We start from the raw sequence: 24,050 nt of genomic DNA, 5'->3' as shown, positions 1-24,050 counted from the left end.
TAAATGGCAATTATGGTTAAATAAATAAAATGAGAAATTTTTGTTCTCTACCTTGACATCTCAGTTTTGTATGTTCATATTCTATCGGTATAAAGCAACTCTGAATTTGAGGCCTAGGTAGGGCACCTGGGCACAAATTGGAATGCACTCACTCCTCGTGACGTTGCATGTGCTTTGCCGTCCGTGTTTCCACCAATCAGGGCTCGATGTGGCGAAGCGTCGGCGGAGAGTGTTCAATGGTAGAAACGAAGAGAGAAACAGAGGGGATCTGTGTTTATATTGGAACAGAAGAAATCCGTCTTCATCCTGTGTTTAAACGACGAATTTTTAACACGAAATCACCCAGAACATAAACTTTAGACTTTAAGCTTCCGAACGAGCCCCATATTGTGTTATTTGGGTGTTCGGTGTCTTTTAAAACAACTGGTGAAAAGTGGGTGATTGTTGGGAATTGGGCAGATCGCTGGTAGAGCTCTGACAGGGAACTGCCTCGGACGGAGTATCTGTTTGGGATCATTTTTACCTTTGTTTTTGTACATTTTTAAACCGAATTCGCCGTCTTCTCACTCAAACACGCACTGTTATTGAAGCTAGACACAAAGCTAGCTTTTACATAGGCAGAAACGATGGAGTTGAGAGTGGGGAACAGATACAGATTGGGGAGGAAAATCGGCTCTGGGTCTTTTGGAGACATTTATTTGGGTAAGTTTGAGGTTTGACTTTAATTACAACTGTAAAATAAAGAGATTACAACTGGTTTGTCGGTTTGGGTTTGGATAAAAGTCGTCTTAAAGGCTGTAGGTTCAGCTAATCTCGAGATCTATGTCTCTAAATTGATTTAAACACATTTTAAACCTGGCTGTTAACGTTATACTGATTCTAAGACATGTTTAATGTCATATTTATCACCTCAGGTTTATAAAACAGGTTCTGTGTTTAGCTGTAGTTCAGATAAACAGCTATCAGCTCAGGTTCGGCTCTAGCTTCAACAAAGGCTACTTTACGGAATCAGTAATCAATAATTAAGCTTTTATTTTGTTTTGTTTCATAACATTTAAAATATCAGCCCACAGCCGATGACAGTGTCCTGGCCTTACTTTTAACCCAAAATGTGAGACTAGAGATCAGAGATTACGAACGATGGATTATAATTCGTTGTTTTGGTCTTTTCACCAAATATAACTAGAAGTTGTTTAAATAAATGAGATAGGACAGTGGGCTATTGATCAAAATCGACCTAATACAATTTGTAATACCTGTAGAAAATCAGTATTCACCCCCAACATAAACTAAGGGATGTGTGATGTCATCAGTGTCGTATTGGTATCAACTGATATTTGCTCAAATAAAATATCAACACTGAAGTGATATGAATGAAATAAAAATTGAAACATTATCTCCACTTTCCTCTGTATCTGTTAATTTTACCCAATTCCTTTGCTTTTTTAGAATTGAGTGAATCACCTGAAATTTTCCATTATTCACCTCAATTCCTGATCTTATTCTCAGTGCTTCGCTGGCATTCAGGCCTCTAGAAACGGCTTGTGGGCTCTCCTCTGCTTATCGCTGTCGGGTTTCTTTCAGCCAGATACAACACTTCTTTCTGCCCAGTGAAGAACATAGGTTCTCTGTGTGTTACAGGAGGGCAGTGTGTAGATCATAGACTTAAGTTGTGTCGCCGGCTGTCTCTTGAGTCTCATTTGCTGCAGGGGCGTTCAAACCCTGGCTATCTACATACTAGTGCTTTCACGCCACTACTAATACCACATTGTTTACTTTGCCTCTGTCAGTCATTGTGATCTGATCCCCCACTCCTCACATATCAGAAAGGGTGGCAGTAGTTGTTAAACTCTATTAAATGACATTAATGTAAAAATATGTTGAATATAAGCTGGGGGGCACGGTGGCACAGCAGGTGGTGTCGTAGTGTCTCAGAGACCTGTGAGGAGTGTGGTGTGTTCTCCCCGTGTCCGTGTGGATTTCCTCCAGGTGCTCCAGTTTCCTCCCACGGTCCAAAAACACACGTTGGTGGGTGAATTGGTGACTCAAGTGTCTGTGTGAGAGTGAGTGTGTGTCACCCTGTGAAGGACTGGTGCCCCCTCCAGGGTATGTTCCAGCCTTGCGCCCAGTGATTCTGGTGATTCCAGTGAACTGGATAAGAGTTACAGACAATGAATGAATGAGTAAGCACTTGGGTAAACAGTGATTCTGTGGAGTGTATGCAGGATTAAAATATGTTTAAATATACACTTAGGATTTAATAATATGTTTTTGATGTTTATCTAGAGCAGCCATAGCTGAGAGACACTGTCGATGTTGAATAAGGTCAGTATTGGTGCTTGTCTGATCCAGAGTGTAGGATCAGTGCGTCACCAGAGATGAAGCTGATAAACTCAGACTGTGCCTTTAAAGGCGGTGTAGGGTAGGTCCTCTGTGTGCTGGTTGGCGTAAGCATGCTCTGATGGTGAAGTAATATATTTACTTTCATCCCTAAAGCCAGAGGCTGTGGAGTATTGTTGCAGACAGCTGTCTGAAGTCCCTTCACCTCTGTGTGCTTGTGTGTGTAACCTAAATGGACATTTATTCATGATTCCTGATCATTTCTGTGAATTAATTAACCTTTAAAATATGACAGTGGATTCTTTGTTGTCGTTTTCTTCCCCTTCTTCTCCATGTTATGAAACAGCAATTACACTGACACCTAGTGGCCCGACTGTATCAGATTCTCTACTTGAGCCTATTTTAAACACTTAAGGGGGGCTCTGTGTGTGGAGCATAAACCAGTTCATTCAGAGATGAATAAAATAGTGGGTTGCTTTTTATAGGAAAGATATACTCACTTTAATAAATATTGTTTTAAAGGCTTGTCAACAGAGCTAGTGGGCAAAATATTGGAGACATTTATTTTTATGTAAACAAACACACACAGTAAACAGTGGACAACACTGAGGTCAGGAAGAATTATTGAGGTAATGTCCATATGTTTTACCATAAGACAATGTATGTAATTAATGTGACAGGTATTCTAATGGTTTTCTTTTTTTTCTTTGTTTTTAAAAATGACGTCTTTATTTATCTTCATCTTTATTTAAGGCATTAATCAGAATGTTTGGAGATGTGTAATACAGTACACATTCGTATCAGCTGAAATATGCTCAGATTAATGTTTACGTTCAGTCAAACCTCTGCAGTCTGATTACTGCTCATGTTTATCATTTTCCTGCTTTTTTATTTGGTCACTGTGGTGGTCAGTGATGTGGTCATTCTTGGCCACTCCTGTTTGTGTGATGAGGAGGGTTTTAGTTTATTAATTAATTAAATAAATAAATAGTTTTCCTTTTCAAAAATCTCAAGAATAAAGTTTAATTTTCAGCACATCTTTAAAGGACCAATACCACTCCTTTTTTTTTAAACATTGGCCTTTAAACATACAAATACGGAACTGGAAAACCTGTCTGTTTTGAGTTTGGCAGTTGTGATGTCACAGGAAACCAGTGCATTTACATAAGCGTCTGTTTGGCCTGGTGTTGAGCTGCTCACTGCTCCGCTGCAGGATTGCTCAACACTTCTTAAAGGCCCCATTCTAGGGAAAACTGCCTTGCCTTTTGTTGAAATAAGTCATAAATAAAACCACACACAAGTCTAACTTTACAGGAGAAGGGAAAAACATCCACTTTGACTTACAATGGAATTCCAAGTAAAAGTGGATGTATATGTTTTCTTTGGACACTTGTGATGTCACAAACATAACACATTTACATGTAAGGGTCTAATTGGGTGACAGTGAATCTGCTTGCTTTACACTGTTTAAAAGGGGTCATAGAAAAAACTGCCATTTCTTTTCTCTTTAATTTTTGGAAATCCCAGATTACTGTAAGACTACACTCCCAGACTCTAAGAGCTGTTGTGATGTATCACAGAGTCAAGGCATCATGATGAACAACAGTGATATTTTGCACAGTAAATATTGATACGTTTCCAAAGTGCTTTGCTAATAACTAGAGCTTCTGTGGAGAAGAGGGAGTATATAGTCCCTTTAAGAGCTGTGGCAAAGAAAATGACATAAGGAAAAACTACCAGATTATACAGTTATTTCACTTGAGACTCTCGTTCACCAAACCCCAGAGAATCATGTTTATCAGAATAAAATAGACAAGTGAGTACAGCATCTCCACCTTGTTAAATTATGTTAAAAAATGAAACCATGATTGAAAACCTTAAAAGATCTTGCCCTCTGTTTTTGTTTCGATTTTCTTTGCGGATGGTTTCCAGGGCTGGGTTTGATCCGTGGCACATGGGCACTGCTTGGCGTCACTTTGTGTTTTGCGATTTGTGAAGAGGCTGGATATTATGCAATGCCAGGGATTCAGCTGGAAACCGTTGTATGAATCTTACATAAAGTCTCGAACCTGGACACACCTGGACTCTGGGGCCTGAGGAGCTGCAGCTTGGGCCAAGAGGGAAGGGGAAGAGTAGGGTTCAGTAACACACGCAATGGACAAGCCTCTTAAAAAGTGCAGAGTTGGCTTCTCCATGTGGTATGAGTTGGATAAGGGGATTTTACTGACGGAGCAAAAGGATAACATGCAGCTGATTGGGATTGTGTCATACATTTCTTTGAGGTAACAGCCCCTTGTAAACAACGCACCACCTCCCACCCTTAAGCCAAGGCTGTGTGCTGAGGTGGGAAATGTGACAAATTGCTTCATCTGTGTTTAGACAGGAGTAACTCCGCTATTATAAACAGCTTTCCTGTTGGACAAGTAGATATGCAAACTAGCTGTTTGGATACAGCTTATAAGAGCTGAAGAGGCGGTTCACAATACCGTATAATAACGTCTCTGTCCAGAGAAAAACATGTATCTCAAAATATTTCTCTACATCATGTGAATTCATGTGTTTCTTCCACTTTGTGAAAATTCATCTTGGATGGATCAACAGAAATGCTTCAAAAGTGGATGTATTTTAATGAAATTCATTGTTCGGTGTATATTCACATTAATGTGTGAATCTGGAGGCCACCAGTCCACACACTGTGAAACAAGACCCCCCCCCCCAAGTCAGAAAACAAGGGATAAAACGAGATGTTCTGTTTCTGCTCCGCTTCTGACGTTAAGTGCAGAGACTTTATAATGGCCCCGCCCCCTCGTCTGAGTCTGTCCAAAACCAGAGCTTCTGTTCCTCGCTCCTCACTGCTGTGTGCTCAGGGTCGGGGTGAACAGTGAGCGGCGCGTTTATTATTTAAAGGAACAGGCGCTGAAAGCAGGCATTCTGAACAGGCCTGTTTAGACAGGGGGAGAACACCAGCCCCCCCCCCAGCGGTGGAGCTGAGTACAGTTTATTTAGTTTCTGTTGAGGTGTCCATGACCTGTTTGTGAATCCAATTTAATCCTAAGTCCAGTTTAACCCCTGTTTTCCCCAGAGATTTCTATTCAGAGGAGAGAGACACCAGCTGCTGTAAGCCGAGCGTGTTCTGAGATTTCAGCTCGTCTTGACACCTGATTTGGTCGTCGCCTACTGAACTATTGATTTGGGCTGAATTTCAGCTTCATCTGTCAGCGATTGCAGTGCAGTTTGAAGGAAAGCAGCATCTGATTAACTGCACACACAAAGACACCTTCAGGTGGATTTCGGACATGCAAGACATGTTGGCGGCTGTTTTTGTGTGAGCCGTCTTTTGACATCAAGTTTATGAAGCCCCAGTGTCTGTAAATGAGTTAAAAAGTGTCTCAGTCAGACATGCTACATCCTCTTTCTCTGCATAGAGTGAACCCTCCACACATTGAAAATCATGAAAAGAGATGAGAATGTTACTATAACACTGATGTATTTTTGCTGTTGCAGTGATATTACTTAAGGTGGAACTGACTCTAAATTCAGGAGAGCGCTAATTGCATGAAAATAAAAACAGAGCAAAAGTGCTACAAAACTAATTAGCTCGAGTTACACATGAGTTTCTGTGGGAATTCGAACAGTGAATAAACACTTACAGACAATTTACACTAGCTGTAACTGTGTACAAACAACACTCTCCTCAAATACACAGTTCAACCTTAAAATACGCAGCGCTTCTGAACGTAAACTACCTAAAGCGAATTACAGTTCCCCAGAATCGTAAACATTACCTTTAACACTAAAGCTTCAGAATCATTTAGCGCTTTTCTACCAAGGAGGAACTGGAACGGTTCTAGATTGTGAACTAAATTTGGAGTTTTTGGCCACATTTTCACAGACATAAACTGGTTCGTGAACCGGAAAAATTAGTTCCCAGCTGGAACAAAAGAGGATCTTCAGCGCGAACTGTGACGTGGTCCGTGGGTTTGTGGAGGGTCAGTAACTCAAAAAAGAGCTCAGAGACTCGAGTGTTATTCCAGTGGAGCTGGACGGGGTATTTTACAATGGGTCGTATAAATAAATAATAGCAATTAAACAGGAACACAGCGACACCCCCCTGCTGATGATGTAACCTTGGGTCCCCTCTAAACCCGTAGAAACACGGGCCTCTTCACCAGAAAGGACCAAAATTCCAAGAATCAGGAATGGAACCGGTTCAAGAACTAAAGTACTTTTGGTGGAAAAGCACTAACTGTGATGTTTCACTGAGCTGTAATAGGGGGTAGCAGTAATTAAGAATTAAGTTATTGCTCTGTCAAAGTTTCACCCAAAACCTTTCAGTAACTGATCTAAAGAATCGCCAGAAAATTTGTTGTTCACTTTTTTCCTTTGATTAATGTTGAAATTTATTTAGATTTCACACCAAACATGTCTGGGCTAAAGAGAGCAAATTACTAAAAACGTAACTTTCCACCAAACCCTTCTTCAAGCGCCTGTAGTTATTTAATTGTGGATTGATTTGGATACACACAGAACAAATGAAGCACACTCCAGTTTCTGTGTCGGTTTCTGTTGTGGAGGAATGTGTCTTGACTTGCCCTGTGCACCAACACTGAGAATCTGCTCTGACGGATGTGTCCAGACGCATCTGAATTCCTCTGCACACACCAGGGCTGGGGCTCTGTTCTCAATCTGGATTGTTATCTAGAACTGGGCTAAAAGGGGCTCCTGTTGAAATGAGAGGTTGCTGAAGTTCCCAAACCTCCATTCTGTTTTTGTACCTTATTGTTGTGTCTGGTTTTCCTCTAGTGCGTTCGTTGTGTTTATGAAGCAACGTTTGAAAACATTTACAGCCTGTTGAACTAACTTGAAAGAGCATAGGGTATGAATAAAATTCATTCCAACATTATGTAGAAATCATAAAAGTATGGAGTGTGTGATGTGGTGTGTTAATGATGAAATCACCAGCAGCTGCACCTAACACTTCTGTCATCGCCGCTTACGAAATCTTTCCATTTGTGGCTCGTGCTTTTCTTGCCAGAGTCAAAATCTTACTCCGTTTTCCCTGTGTTTAAGTGGTTGGAGTTTGGTGCAGGGGAGGCTGAGAGACTGCTCTCTCTGTGGTGAATGTCTCTGAAGCAGCGTAGAGAGAACAACACTGACTTTTATTTTTAGAGAGATTTTCACATTTATTTTCCTGGGGATTACAAAAGTGCTGTCAGCTCTGCCACAGAACCAGTCAGTTAGTGATATGTATCTTTATACACTTTTCTGCTCAGTATTTTGGTGATTTGGGAAGTGATATCAACTGGTTCTTGAACAGCATATTTGGAACTTGCACCCTGCATTTCCAACAGTTTTAATAAGAGCCGAACCAAGGATACGTCATCATTTGGGGGCGCTGTGGGGTTGCTCAGTTCCAGCGTATTTTGTGGCCAAATTCAGTAGCAGAGATACAATAGATGATACACAAATACAGCCGTGTTATATCCAGTGTTTAGTTTTTGAGTCATCCTGCTCAACTTGTATACAGTGAGAACAGCGAAGTATCCAAAGCACCACGAGTCACGCTGAAATCACACTAATGCATAGGTTTTCTGCACACCATCAAGGAAAATATAACTCTGTATGTGTTACTCTGTATAATGACCTGTCCAGCTCTACTGCACTGCAATGCTTTATTTGAGGCTCTGAATTCTTTCTGGAGCTTATTTATCTCAATACATCAATAGACAACAACATAGTTTGCAGTGAAGTACCAACTTTTCTTTGGCTCCAGCTGGGAATAAACTTCACGTTTAGGAACCTGTTAAAGTTGGTGGAAACGGTTCCAAATAAGGTTCACGAATGGTAACTGAACTGAACTGGTATGTTTTATTTTTGGTGTAAATGGGCTGTTAGTGTCTTTCCTGCACTGTCACAGGAGAACTGTGTGTTTGTATGTGCACACTTTTGGAGTCAGGTCTAAGAAGCCCTCAGATTAATTTGGTTTAATTTCAAATCTCAGAGGAAAGCAGAGCCCAACAGTTTTAACCAGAACACACATACAGCGATATCAGGTTTTTAGGACACCAATGCTGCAGATGTAACATGTTTAAAGAGCAGGTTGAGCTTGTATCGATGTAGATGTGGAATGTAATGAACGTCTCAGTTCTGATGAAGTTGCCTGGGTTTTGTTTTTGCTTTGGGAGGAAAGATGTTTCTTTCTGATTCTCGTATTTCTTGCTGGAGCTGGTTTGAATGCCTGAATGAATTTTAGCGCTGGGCCTATGTCATCTTCGACTCTTTTCCACCACATCTCTTCTGTAATTTGAGGTTGGTGGGGTTCAGCCGTCACTCGTGTGACGAAAGAGGCTTTTATCGTCATCTCTTTACCCTCCTCCCAACAGAGGACTTTTCAATTTAGATGGAAATGGCCTCTGCTGTGTTTCCCACACCCTCGTAAATCCTGGAGCTCCTCTTACTCCCACTAGAACCAGTCACAGTGCCAGGGATCTGTTTAACACAGTTCATGTTTAAAATGTGGTAGTGTAGGTTTATTTTAAAGCAACAATAGGCACATTATTTTCACCTTAAAATTGTGATGCTTCACTGAGTTGAAATAAGGGGAAGAGAGCCTGCACTCAGCCCTGCTGAAACTGCTCTATGTAACTTCTGGACGAGGGTAGGAATAATAAAAATAAGCTTAAAATCCCCCATGTCAAATCCTAAGGTGTGTAAACTGCCACCAAATGTGGAGCAGTTGTTCTCCGTTCTCTGGATTGATGGAGCTCCACCTGGTGTCTTAGGGATGAGTTGGAATATGAACCTAATCCAGCATCAAAACCTCACATGACTGTTTATTAGGCTGAATGCTATCAAATCCTCACAGCATTAGTGCAGTCCCATGTAACATCCTCTTTAATAAACTCTTGAGTCTGTGAGAGTGAGAGCTGGTGTTTAGCCTGGGGCTGTGTGTGAATTACTGAACACATTCATCGAAGGGTGGAGACTGGAACGATGCTCTCTCTCATCAGCTGTTACATAATCCTTTATTTACCTTTGTTTGTCCTCGTGGTTTAGAGCACAGCACAGACTCAGCGCCTCTCCACGCCCCTTTAATAACCAACCTCTCTGTGAAGGTGTTGAGTTTCAGCATAGACCCACTGTTAGTGTCACATTTAAAAACCCTAAAGGCCCTGTCCAAATGTGTCTGGACATTTTTAAAAACTGAGGTCTGTGTTTTAAAAAAAATAAATAAATAAAATAAAAAAATCATCTTCTGCGCAGTTTTAGAAAATATCTCTGGGTTGGGTTTGAGGGTTGAGCAGAGCTGTCAGCTTCTGTCTTTCCTGTCTGAGCCTGCTTTGTGTGTGTGTGTGAGAGAGAGAAGGGGAAATTCCTCCATTCATACTGCTGCCTGTGTCATGTCCTGGTGCTCAGTTCCTGAGGTCTTTTTGGGCTGTGTTTGACTGTGATCAGGAGGGTGGTGTTTGACTGTGCTCTGGATGGCATCAGTAGTTGTCAGTGCTTTTCAAAGGAGGGCTGCCATGCCTTTACGAGTGTTATGTCGGGCCCCAAATGTTGATTGGCTGGAGGGTGTCTGGGTGGTGGTCCAGCGGCGTTGTAATATTGTCCTTAGCCCCTTTCTGACATAAACTCCAGAGGGAAATCTGGAGAGTCAGATACGGAAATATCCGCTAGTTAGCAGCTCCATTCAGACATGGGCTGGCTCGTTTTTACTGGGGGGAGAAAGTCCGGGACATATGTTACAGGTGTTTGTATTCACACACACAGCTCCTTTCAGATTCAGCCAAAACTGGAGATAAATACATGACACATTTGTACAGATAAATAAAATGCTCAGAAAAAAACTTAAATGTTGAGAAACCTAAGTGTGTACTGTCCTTCTCTTTCAACAACATCCTTGGTGACCAACTAGAAACACCTTAGCAATACCATAGCATGCACTTAGCAACACTTTAGCAACCACCTGAAATATTTTAGTACCTTAGCACTTCATCTACACCATAACTCCTGGGATACCAACACATTCATCCACATAGGAACACCTTATAAAACACATTTTAGCACCTTACAAAACCAGCTGGATCACCAAAGCAACCACCTGTAATGCCTTAGCAACACCGTAACAACCACCTGGAATGTATTCCAACCACCCAAATCATCCTAGCAACAACCAAGGATCTGAAATAACTTGGGCAACCACCCAAATTATCTCAACCAGCCAAAAACACTGTAGCTACTAGCCTAGCAACCATCTGAAATGACTTAGCAATGCCTTGATACCCACTATAGTACCTGGGCTGGGTCTGAAATGGCTCCCTATTTACATTTTAGGGCACTTTGCAGTATGGCACCATTTTTCTTTTAGTGTCCAACTCGTAAAGTGTATTTCAAGTGGGATTTTGAGGCACTACTATCTCCCACAATGCACTCGTAACCTGTAGTAAATGCTTGCTACATGAGCTGAATGCACCAAAATGCATTGCAAGTTTCTTTGTTACTAAGCAACGTACAGTGTCTAAATTCACTGAGGTAAATAATGCTGCAGTACATTGGACACTACTAATGAGGAAGTAGGGAGCTTTTTCAGTCACAGACCTTTAAAACCCTAGCAGCATTTCAGATCTGGATAAAGGTTACAGACAGTTAATTAATTGAATTAATATTATCTAACATTTATTTTGTTGCAATAGTGTTTTCTTGAAATTAAAGTATTTTTTTTTCATATCGCCAAGAATATAGTTGTCTCCAAAAGACTCTGAAATATTGTGATATTGTTTTAAGGCCATATTGCCCACCCCTTCTGTCTGTATTTCCCATGGCTGATCCTTTTCTCCCTTCCTTTTCTCCAGGCACAGACATCTCAGTGGGGGAGGAGGTGGCCATCAAGCTGGAATGTGTGAAGACGAAGCATCCCCAGCTTCACATCGAGAGCAAGATCTACAAGATGATGCAGGGAGGAGGTAGGTCCCTTCACATCATCACTGCACTCGGTCTGCTGAGGTGTCACCTAAACTAAGTGGGCTTTCATCAAGAGCTCTTTACACTGGATGTTACAACATTGCTGTGAGGGTCTGATGGCTTTCAGTCATGTAATCCTTAGAGAGGTCAGGTACTGGTGTTGGAAGATTAGTTCTGGATCACAGTATCCCTCGTGCTCTGGTGGGTGGGATGGCCCCTCTCTCTTCTATTCTCACATTCACAGGTTTGGCATTCTCCTCCAAGCGTGTTGAGCTCTGGGTTAGTTGCTGTTTGAGAAGTAGGCGGTGACTGGCTTCATATTTCTCTGAGGAAGCATGTGTTTGCCTCCACACTCTCTGCCTGGTGATGATGTGTTTGGGGCAGTTCTAGATAAACAGTGGGAATTAGTAAAGGTTAATAATTAGGAATTATTTAAAAACTGTTAGGAAGTTATCAAGTTTCTGATTTTGTATAAAATGTAAAATGTAGTGTATTCACAGAAACAGAAAACGTAAACAATTATGTTTTAAAAAAAAAACGTAAAACTTCACACTAAATAAACAAATACAAAGTAGATGCTGGTCTAGTCAGTGTGGTCGGCCTGTCTGGGTTAGAGCTAACACTGACCACTGAGGCGTTTTTGTCTTGTGTCATACTCAACCGGGTGCATCTGCTTGAGGTGGTGAAACATTAGTTGTGTTCCCCTTTTTGTTGTTAGATATTTCATACATATCTTACATTTTACCATGATTATTTGTACATAGTATATTTTATAACCAAACCACCTACACACAGTTGAAGTTTCTCTCCTTTTTGGAACAAATTCTTCCACTGGAGAGACCCACCATACTGCTGCGGTGCCTAAAATACTTACGAACGTGAGGCAAATTACTTGTAACTGCACATTGTCATTACTGGTGCTTTTCCACTGCACAGGATCAGGATTGACTTGGCTCGATCTACCTGGTTGTTTTTCCACTCCCACAGCTAACCATTTAACTGGAACCACGGGGTTTGAAATCCACAACAATGCTTGCTCGGAACCGTAAGAGCGGGGACTGAAAAAGAACCCTGTTCCAGGACCCGATTTGGCCAGCAAAAGAGCCGAGCTGAGTCATTTGCGTTCCATGAGGTGGAAAAGCACCATACATAAGTCAATATATCTGTTATAACAATATGGATTTTATCATGTTAAAATGTATAACTATTTTATTGCGAATGCTACAATGCGACACAGCCCTGGCCTAAAGTCAAGCCTGTCCAATAGGAAAGAAGTGGAGGGAGAGTCCTATTGAACAGTTAAAGTTATCTGGCTAAAGTGCGAAATCCAGCTTTGTGGAGTAACCCTGGACTCTTATTTTGTAAAGATGGAGTGCAGGTTCTCCTTGGTTTGTCCAGAGCTCAGGGTCCTGACCATTATGGTTTTATTGCTGGTTATAAATCTGTGGAAGAGAATATGAATGAGGGTCCTGAAGGGTGTTTGCAGTTAAAGACACCCAGCCCCCTTTTTAAAAAACACACACAGCCCCTAAATGCCCTTAGTGCTGATATTGTAGCTGAGTAAATGTGTTAGTGGCTGTAGGGGCATGGCACACTTCCAGCAGCTGTGTGTGTGTGTGTGTAAGGGGGGATGGTGGGGTGTGTTGGGGTTGGGCGGGGGTGTTCTGTATTGTCTTGTACACTCTCAGCAGCATGACTGAACATGCCGATCACACTCAACCTCTCTCTCTCAGTTCTTTCTCCATCACCTTTTATCTATCCATCTTTACATTCATCTTTCTGTAACTGTCTCCTGTCTTTTTCCTCCTCTGACTATCCGCCTCTCTCGTGCTCACTATGATCTATTTCTCATGCTTCCTTCGTTCTCCACTCCTTTCTTTCTCTCTTGGATTTTCTGTTCATTATGTGTTTACCTTTCCCAGGGTTTATACTTAAACTCTTCTCTCTCATTATCCCGTGTCCTGTGTTCTTACCCTTTCCTGTCCTTTTCTCTTACCCTCTGTCTTTATTTCAGACTTTTCTTCTCTCTTTCTCACTCCTCCCCCTTCCTTTTTTGATGACATGGTGTGTGTTGCCTCTTTTCCTCCCTCCCTCATCACATCAGGGCTGTGTGTGTGTGTGTTGTGTCCAGATGGTGATTGCCGAGTGTAGTGGGGGTTTTGAGAAAGGGGCAGAGTATGTTTCTCCTCCTTTTCTGGGTCTGCTCTTTTGCTCCCAGCCTTTTTCAATACACCATCAATATTTATCCCCTTCTTCATGAAGGAGGAGGATATCTCTGACCTCACTTCTCTCACAGTGCTGTAGGGGATGTTACTGTGGAGTAGGAAACATCTAATTTCAACACACTTCAGAATTGTTATTATATTTATAATTTATGTTACTTAATGAATCATCAGCCCTGTTCAGAATGCCCACTTTCAGCGCCTTTTTCTTTAAATGATAATGAGCCGCTTGCTGTTCACACCGACCCCAAGTGCACAGCAGTGAGGAGTGGGGAGCAAAAGCTCTGGTTTTGAAACATTTTTGCTTGGTTCTCTCTCTTCTCCATTCTTGCTTTCTTTGTTTTTACTCAGTGCTCTTATTTCTTAGCACTCATTATGTCTGTTTTGCTGTGTTTAACTTCGTCTTTGCACTCTCACATAAACGCGGGTCCAGCTCTGTTATTGGACAGGCTCAGACGAGGAGGCGGGCGGGATCTCTAAGTACAGAGACTTTAGAGGAGCAGAGTCAGAACGTTTTATCCCATGTTTTCTGACTTAGGAAGCACACTAAACTGAATAGGGTCTTGTTTCACAATGTGTGGGTTGGTGGACTCCAGAGACGACTCGTGCACTTTCAGAGAAAGTGATATATATATATATATATAATGTGTGTGTGTATATATATATATATATATATATATATATATATATATATATATATATATAATGTGTGTGTGTGTGTATATATATATATATATATATATATATATATATATATATATATATATATATGTATGTCCTTTAAGCTTAATTGATATCCATAAATATCTAAATTCTGTTCTACTGTCTTGAAGCCTCCTGAATACCCGAATAATGAAATGAAAACCAGCATAAGGAAGGAAGGCATGAGTACTGGATTTATTCAGGTCGGTACTGACATCCATTGATTCATGGATTTGATTCATGGATTTAAATGAGTTCAGGAATAAAGTCCAGACGCGAGGCTGGGGAGTGGAGGGTGACCCAGACTGGGAGATATATTTACCCTTCTGAGCGTGCTCAGAAATAGCTGACCTGGAAGATGTGTGTGCTAAAGTGCTGAGCAGCAGAAGCTCTGAGAGCACACACTCTCTCTCTCTCTCTCTCTCTCTCTCTCTCTCTCTCTCAAAACACAGATCTGTCAGCAGCTGCCTGATGGCCTTTCCTTCTGTGCCCCCAAATATCCATTGAGTCCATACATGGCAGAAATACCTGTACCGCCAAAAATACCTACTAATTTGCCAAATGTATTTCAGCCACAAAATTAAAACTACTGCCAGGTGAGATGAGTAACCCTGATGATCTGGTTACAGCGCCCCCTGTCCAGGGGAGGGCGTATATATTTATCAGGCAGTGAGTGAACCGTCAGTTCCTGAAGTTAGTGTTGGAAGCAGGAGAAATGATCACTAAGAGCATTAAGCTCTTTTTCACCAACATTGAACAGGTTTGGTTCCAGTTTGTGAACATAAATTGGGAACCGTTGGAGCGTTTCCACCAACATAAACAGCTTGAAAAACCCACAGACTGCTTCACAGTTCCTGCTGAAGAACATATTCTGTGAAGGCGTCAGTGGGTGAGTGGAGATAAAGAAGCTCCAGAAAGAGCTCTGAGCCTCAAATAAAGCATTAAGGTGCAGTGGAGCTGGACGGCTAGTTTGCAGAGTGTTATATCATGCTTGATGGGGTTCTGGGTAAAGAGAAACAGATGCGTCTGTTCAGGTTCTCCTTCTGAGACGGGGAATGGTAAATGACCCCTGATGGTTTCTGATTTGAAAAGGAAATAAAAACAGGAAAGTGCTGTGTGTTTGTGTTTCTGGGCTGTGTTCAGTGTGACACAAGGCTCCATCACTTAGGCAACTGTTCTCCGCTGAGACTGTAGACATATAGACTGTAGACATATAGACATAGACTGCATATATTTCCACATGTGTATCATATCATACTCTGATCTGACTGTGCTGTGAATTAACCATGACTCTGTTCTGACTCTATCCCTTTATCTCTTGCTCTGGAGCTGATTCAGACACAGCCCCACAGCTTCCCCCCGGTTTAGGTAAATAGAAATTGTACCCTAAAATTTTGTAGATGTAAGGTGGTGTGGAGCGGAGTGGTCTGGGGTGGAGATTTACCACCCATCCTCCGTTTTAATCATGGACTTAATGCGTCCGGTTAATAAATCCCTCCTTCATGGACACACGAAGCTCACACAGCATCCCTGGATAATGACGTAAACTCGATTAGTGTGTATTAACTCTATATATTAAAGCTGTCAGGGTGCGTCAGTGTGTGAATCATGGTCCAGGGACGGAGAGAGTAATCAGTGTAGAGCAGGAGAGAGAGAGTAGCTGTGATCTGATTGATTTTCTCTTCTCCTACCAAGCCTTTCTTTCTTACCTCCTCCTCAAGGTCGACCCCCCCCCCCCGGGTCTATTTATGGCCTCTGCTTTATTTCTCCGCACAGAGCGGTGTCTGGGTCCATACTCCGCAGTGTGGCTTTTCATCTCCCTGCTGTGACACACCCTCTAACCGAATCAAACCCCCTTCCCCACCCCCACATCTCTACCAGCAGCTCAGAGGTCACCTTCACTTTTATTTCTCCGGAAGTGTTACAACCCGCCACCACAGGACCATCCCTTATTCATCAGTTACAACCTATACATTAGCAGATCAGACAGAATCAGACATACTGACCAGTAAACCGTTCTAATAATAGATAGATATATTTTGGTAGGGACATTAGGGTATGATATTTTACCAAAGGACATATATTATTTCAGTTCCTGTTGCTTTAAATGAAAATGAGCTGCTCACTATTCACCATGACCCTGAGTGCACAGCATTGAAGAGCAAGAAATAGAGGGTCTGGTTTTTAGCTGTTTTTGCTGGGTTCTCTTTCTTCTTTCTTTTTACTCAGTGCTCTTATTTCTCAGCACTTGTTGTGTCTGTTTTGCTGCATTTAACCTCGTTTTTGCGCTCTCATATAAATGTGGGTAAAGCACTGTGATTGGCAGACTCAGATTAGGGGGCGGGGCCATTCTAAAGTCTCTGCACTTGATGTCAGAAGTGAAGCAGACTCAGAACGGCTTATTTTATTGTTTTCTAACTGGGGTCCTGTTTCACAGTGGGTGGTTGGTGGGCTCCAGATTCATACATATGGGTATAACATGCAATCGTTGCTGAGTATTAAGTAACATTCAAACTAAATGTGTTATATAAGCATTTTGGGTCCTTTCAGAGCACTATATATAAATGTGTACTAATTATTCTTTATTATATTGTTATTATAAAGACATTGGAACTATTTCAGAGTTTACCGACTTCATCCATTAGGTTTCTCTATATTATAGGTTTCGCTATAGTTCTTAGCACAGTGAACAATTTTCTAAATGAAATAAAGCCTGGATTTATGAAACGTTACAGAAATACAAACGCAGATGTGTGGTGTTTCCTATCACTGTGTGAATGATGCACCAATTCTGATTTTTGTTGGATGTGCTGTGAGGGTTTGAGTGAGAAGACAGTTTGCTGTTTACTGAGGAAACACCCACTGATTAGTTTCATTACCTGGGAAGCCCTGAAAAGCAGAGTTGAAATGATCCACTCGTGCTGATGTGCTGTTGTAGCTCGTGTTTTTTTTTTTTTTTTTTTTTGCTTGTTTCTCCAGTCGGGATCCCCACAATTAAATGGTGCGGCGCGGAGGGAGACTACAACGTGATGGTGATGGAGCTGCTGGGCCCCAGTCTGGAGGACCTCTTCAACTTCTGCTCCAGGAAATTCAGCCTGAAGACTGTCCTCCTGCTTGCAGATCAAATGGTGCACACACTTCACACATAAATACAGATATGAATCTCATCCCACACACATTCCCCACATAACATACACACAAACACATTTATACACCTGCTGCACACCACAAACATAGACACACCTCACAGTATGCTCTCTCTCTCACTCTCTCGCTCTCTCATATGCACACAGACATGTTTTTTGTATTGCTTTTACTCTCTACACCTCAACTTTCTCTCCTTGTTGTCTCATTCTTTGTCTAAACCTTACTGCTGCTGCTTTCTCTGTTTCTGGTCTTTCTCCCCCTGTCTCTCTCTTATATCACTTATGACCTGTTGTCACCTCTGTTCTTTCATTTTGTTTTCTCTGTTCTTTTGCTCTTTCTCTCTCTTTTATATCCTAATGAACGTTGTGTATATGTCTCTCGCCCTCCTTCCCTCCCTCAGATCAGTCGTATAGAGTACATCCACTCGAAGAACTTCATACACAGAGATGTAAAGCCTGATAACTTCCTGATGGGTTTGGGCAAGAAGGGAAACCTTGTTTACATCATTGACTTTGGTTTGGCCAAAAAGTATCGGGATGCCCGCACGCACCAGCACATCCCCTACCGCGAGAACAAGAACCTGACCGGCACCGCCCGCTACGCCTCCATTAACACACACCTCGGCATTGGTACGGCCCTCTCAGAATACAACACGTGCGCACACACACACGCTGCTGAATTATGGATTCATAATAGACAGATTTTACACACGATGACCACTGTGGTCTCTGCAGATTGAATGTTATTAAATAAAAATAATGCTGCACATCATATTGCTCCTCAAACATTATGCAGTTTACACCCTAAAGGTGCAGTCAGGCATTTTCTGCACTTCATGTTACGAAGCAGACCTTCTACTGACACCTGATATATATTATACTGATGTGGCAGATATTCTGTACTGAAGCCTCCTGTGTGTGGCACCCATGCTATGGATCATAAAGTGGTTCATTCAAGGACGACAAACCTGTTTGATTCACTCATAAGGAGCGTTTTATTAAAAAAAAAAAAAAAAAGTGTAAAAAAATTAATTGGGATTAATGATCATTTTTACATTTTTCTCCATGAAACAGTTTGATTCTTTATTGCATGTAATTTGCATTTTATAGAAAACATTGTGAAAGTAATAAATAATCATATTTATAAATTTTTTGTTGTTAAAAGTGACCTCTAGTAATATGAAATGTGAACTCGCTGATTCTCTGTCTCTGTTGTGTTTAAAGTGTGATTTAAAGTTGTTTTAAACTTTTCATCTGTTATTGTTTCTCCCCACAGAACAGTCCAGAAGAGACGATTTGGAGTCTCTTGGCTACGTGCTAATGTACTTCAACCTGGGCTCTCTGCCGTGGCAGGGCCTGAAGGCTGCCACTAAACGACAGAAATATGAACGCATCAGTGAGAAGAAAATGTCCACCCCCATTGAAGTCCTCTGCAAAGGATACCCCTGTAGGTCCAGCTTTGTCTTAGGATTGGCCGATACATCAGTATCACATTACCCTGAATCACAATGTAAACGCTGAACTGTCTCGTTTAAAATACAAGGAGCAGTTAGTGTTCTCCTCCAAGTGTGGTGAGCCTTGTACTAGCAACAGTTTTATTGATGTAGTGCAGCTTCAGCTGTGTGTTGTTCTGATGTAATAGCATTCTCTTCCAAGCATGTTGAGCTGATAGAATGGAATTAACCATGCTGAACAATATAGAATCAGCTGTTAGTGTTCTCCTGCAAGTATGATGAACTTATGTAAGCTCAACCTTGATATACTACACAAGTTTATTTATTCTAACTCATGTTTGTTTTTCCTTTACAGCTGAATTTGCCACATACCTCAACTTCTGCCGCTCTTTACGCTTTGATGACAAACCCGATTACTCGTACCTGAGGCAGCTCTTCAGAAACCTCTTTCACAGACAGGGCTTCTCCTATGACTACGTTTTCGACTGGAACATGCTGAAATTCGTGAGTATGCCCAAGCAGAACACTCGCATCTCACGGGTGTCCAGTTTCAACCTTTAGCTCAAACACAACGGCTCAATCTGCTCTCAGAATGCCATCAAACAGTGGTGAAATAAAGAGTCGGAATCACGGATTGTAGTGCAGACCTGCATTCCAAGGGCATGGGGTTTAACACAAATATAATTTTTTAAAAATTACCAGAAAAACACCACTGTGACACCAATGGGAGGGTTTGATTCCTTGGTCTGTTCTCTACCTCAGAGTCCCGTCTTCTAGGGTTAGCTAACCCAAATGTCTGTCAGCTGATTTGACAGATCTGGGAAGCTTGTGTTCTCCTCCAATGTCCTAATTTGTTCAGTGGCAGTTTGAAAAGAAGCTGTGGCTGGACATCTGTCGTTCTGGAAAAAGACTGAAAAACGCCTCCCTCCATGTTCCCCTGCGACTGTGATGGGGTTGAGGTTGTGTATAGCTGCGAAACGTATGTGTGTGTAAATGTAAACTGTGGTGGTGTGTTGTTCAGGGAGCGAACAGAGCAGCTGAAGACGCTGAGAGAGAGCGCAGAGATCGAGAGGATAGACAGAGACATGGCAGGAATCCCGCCGCCAGGGGCATCCCCCCATCCTCCAGCAGACCCAGAGGAACACAGGAAGTAGCCCCGCCCACACCGCTCACCCCAACCTCTCACACAGGTGAGTTTAAAGGAACATGTGATACTTGCTCTCTCTCTGTGTGTGTGTGTGGGTATAGGGACAGAAGCAAGACAAAGAGCAGAGTATAAACAGAGGAGTGCAAAAAAATGCTGTTGATCGTTTAAAAAAAGATCGCACAATTGAATTATATTTATATTAATATTGTATTTGTTTATAAATATAGTCACAAAAATAAAGTTGAAAATAATACTTGTATCTTTGCGAGAGACAAAAGTGTGTAGTGTGATATTAATGACAAACTAGTGAGAGGAAAGTGTTCTTTTTTTTTTTTTTAAACTCAGTGAAGTTCTGTTAAAATTTTTTTATTACAATCTCTTAATTTGCTTAGTTTTAGCATCGGACACAGAAGCGTTAATAGAGAAAATGAACGCTGCAGAGCAGCTCAGGCTAAAACTTGGAAATAGGAGCTGTGTGTATCTACGAGAAGTGTAGGGGTTTATGATGTTTAATATGTATTTCAGCATAAATAAAATGTAATGTACTTTCCGATCTTAACGTTGTTTATATCGCTAAATAAAACCGGTAATACGTCACTAGAACCTGTAAAAAGGAGTGTATTATAGGAGGAATTTGTGGCCAAATTGGTAAAGCTTTTAATTAAGTTATAAAAAAAAAAAGCAATAGCTTAAATTCCACCGTTCTTTAATATGTTACTTTTGATGGCACTAGTGGAGAAAGGGCGGACAGTGGCCCACTGTGTAATGTTCAGAGGTTGTGTTTGGACGGTGAACATTGAGCAGTTCTAGATAAAGCCTGGTATCAGCCGACAGTCTGTGGGCGTGAATGCAGATAGCAACACTAGGTAGTGTGTTTACCTTAAAACCCCAGCTTCTAAATCAGAAACAGCCCGAATGTGGAGAAACTGTTTCTGTGCCAGTTTGTAATGATCTGAGGACAAGATCGAGAAAGAACAGAGCACAAAATAAACCTTTTAAGATGGTTTCCTCAAATCTGTTCCCTTTATGTTTCTGTTCCCTTTAATAAAATTCAGTAGTTATCCCTCTGTCACTGCAGTGGTACTCACAAAGGTCCCTTTAGTACCTTTAGATTTAAAACATTAACATACTATATTCTGTGTAAATTGTTGATATTTAAGCAGAAATAATTTAATAAACTCCAGTTTAACTCCACTTTCATTTAGTTTTTTAAATTACAAACACATATTCACCATCTCCTGGAGAACAGAATGTAATGTACACACTTAAAAAATGATGGTTCTACAAGGGTTCTTTATTAAAGGAAATGTTTATATATAGAACCCTGAACACTTGAACTCCCATTTCATAGGGGGAGGTTTTAACCACTACGCCCTGTATCTCAGCTCAGAGGGGCAAGAGGACACTCCAAGACCAGGGGGAGGGAATAGAGCTGTGTGATATTGTACCGTTCACGATATCACCAATATTTTAAACAATAAAAATTCGAAATTCTTATAATACTGATATTCTGACTTGTTTACGTTAATGACGTTGTGTAGTTACCTGTAACAGGCCACAAGCTCTTTACACGAGGCATTTAGACACAGTGAAGTACAGTGGAGAGTGGCTCTGAGGCGGAGATAAGGGGAGTGGCTTCAGTTGTGTGGAGGGGGTGTGGTTACAGAGTATTAGACGAATGAAAGAAGCCTGGAACAATAGAAGAGGGAAACACAACGGATCTGTTTCACCTCCTCCAGCAGAAGCCCCCGGCTGAGGATGAGGGAAATCAAAAACGCCTTTAGAGTTCAACAGCCAATGAGCTCTGACCCCAGCAGATAACCTCCACTGACTCGACACAGACACTGTTCTGTGTGTTATTTACTGTGGAGATTTAACATTACTTTTTGTAATCTTGGTAAGATACTGTTGTTTACAGCAGTAATTAGTACATTTATAATAAAATATAAAACCATTTAATATAAAGAATATTAATTAAATATATTTAATATAATATAATTAATAATAATATAATATTTATTTTATTGCAAAGGTCTGTTCTTAAAATTAATAAAAGCATTTTCCAGTGTTCCAGTTTGTTCACCTTGTATCACCATGAATATTTTCATTGCCAAAACACCCTGAAATATCGTGATATTAGTTTAGTGCCGCATCGCCCAACCCTAGTCGGGGTGGTAATTAGAAATGGGATTCACCCTCAGTCCACTGCTGGACATTTAAAGGCACACTTACACCATCTGTGCCTTTAGTGAACAGCACTGTGTACTGTGTCAGTGTGGAGAAGTGGGTAGTGCCTTAAAAGCTTTCCCCATTATGTATCTGCTCTTGTGCTGGATCTCTGTTTAAACTACAAGTCTGTCGTTTATTTTGATGAGCTTCGCTTCCTGTCAAATGCTGGTGATCTGGTGGTCTTCCTGTGAGAGTTTGTTTGTGTTCTCAGCTGAGGGGAAGTGGTGAAGCAATTGCACATGTTCCTTACAGACAGGAAATCAGCAGACGACTTGTTGTGTTCAGAGAGCTGATGTTTCCACTTCAGTAGATGGAAGACAGCGGAGGACTAGTGTGAAACCTCTCAGCAGCTCTTTCTCACACAGTTTTGGCTACAGTTTAGTCTTGATGATGCTTGTTATAGACTAGTCTATATATCGTACACCAGGGGTCACCAGTCTTATCCACAAAGGGCGGGTGTGCCTGCAGGCTTTTGTTCCAGTCAAACAGAAGCACACACTGTTTAACACTTTAGAGAGGAGACTAGATGATTAAAGTAGAATCAGGTGTACGCTGCTTAACTGGAATGAAAACCTGCAGCCACACCGGCCCTTTGTGGATAATATTGAGAACCCAGGTCATATACAATGGTGTTTTTGGAAACCATGTTTTCAGAGTCTTTAAAAAAACATCCCGTCCACATAAGCACCGTTTTGTAAAATTATTCACAGCTAGAGATCCAACCAGGTCTCCTACAAAAACCGACGGTGCTGGTGGTGGGGTCTTTGTGGTGGTGCAGTGATGGATGTTGCTGTGATGTAGCACGTTCTGATGCTTCTGTTTATGGTAGTGTAAGACTGACTGTACATTTCTTAGGAAACATGTGACAGGTCCTGTTAATGTTAAAACCAGTGCTATTTTCCCTGCATCCAGAACCGGGGTGGGCTATACGGCCTAAATTTATATCACAATATAATTCTTAATTTGGGCCGATACGATATACTTCCAATATCCATGAACAGCATAAAATCCACTGAGAAACTTCCAAGAACAAATAGAAACATGACATCACCCCCAATCAACAACCCACTGGCTTTGTCAATATTATAAATAATGTGCACTGAAATATTGAAAGTGTGTTTAAAAATCATATCATTGTTACTGAAACATTTTATATTGTGATATATATTGATATTGAATTATTGTCTAGCCCTAATCCAGGATGTAAAGCATGGAAAGATATGATCCGCAGTGGAATGAGTGTAAACAGCAAAATCTGGGTCATGCCTTTCATTTAATTTGTTTTAATAATTGGTTAATGCTGTAAAATCCTTTATCACATATGACTGAAATGCCCTCTCTCCTTATGAATTTCCATTATTATCCACTAGAAAAGATGGGCAGGGTGGTAAATGTTGAAAAGTCCTCACTTTGGAGCTCAAGTTACCCAGCTTTACTGAGGAATTCCTGCTTTACGGAGCAGCCGTTTTCTCTCTATTCCCAGCTCCTCTCTAATGCCGGTGTGTTTCCTGTGTTTTGTGTGTCAGGAATGGAGCGCGAGAGGAAGGTCAGTATGAGATTACACCGCGGCGCTCCAGTCAACATCTCCTCGTCTGACCTGACTGGCCGACAGGACACCTCTCGAATGTCCACGTCACAGGTAAAGGCCAGTGCACAGGACTGTAGTAGTTAGAGCATTAAAATCACTTGTTTCTGTCTGGCACTGTTGTGTAACTGTTTTTTGGGCTGTAAAAGAGGCCCCGGTGCCCTCTGCTGAGCTCGCTGCCCCTCGATGGCTCCCTCTCACTGTAGCACTGAAGTGTCTCTGTACAAATGTAATGGGTTCAGATGTAGTTTTTTTAATTTTTTT

The 24,050-nt window shown here is 41.4% G+C and overlaps 1 protein-coding gene across 1 annotated transcript in view; it reads left to right on the top strand.

The window, feature by feature from the left end:
- The first annotated feature begins 205 nt into the window (after positions 1–205).
- The window catches only part of csnk1da (casein kinase 1, delta a), a 34,366-nt gene continuing 10,521 nt past the window's right edge, over positions 206–24,050 (top strand). The window contains exons 1-8 of the mRNA XM_066641584.1: positions 206–702; positions 11,193–11,303; positions 17,205–17,353; positions 17,773–18,001; positions 18,648–18,818; positions 19,181–19,329; positions 19,847–20,015; positions 23,728–23,840. Of these exons, the coding sequence (XP_066497681.1) occupies positions 627–702; positions 11,193–11,303; positions 17,205–17,353; positions 17,773–18,001; positions 18,648–18,818; positions 19,181–19,329; positions 19,847–20,015; positions 23,728–23,840 (1,167 nt within the window). The 5' untranslated portion in view covers positions 206–626. The remainder of the gene's footprint in view (positions 703–11,192; positions 11,304–17,204; positions 17,354–17,772; positions 18,002–18,647; positions 18,819–19,180; positions 19,330–19,846; positions 20,016–23,727; positions 23,841–24,050) is intronic.

The sequence above is a fragment of the Hoplias malabaricus genome, chromosome 13 (assembly GCF_029633855.1).
Source record: "Hoplias malabaricus isolate fHopMal1 chromosome 13, fHopMal1.hap1, whole genome shotgun sequence".
NCBI classification, from domain to species: domain Eukaryota; kingdom Metazoa; phylum Chordata; class Actinopteri; order Characiformes; family Erythrinidae; genus Hoplias; species Hoplias malabaricus.
The sequence above is the reverse complement of the archived record's forward strand: the minus strand, read 5'-3'. Positions and strand labels throughout refer to the sequence as shown.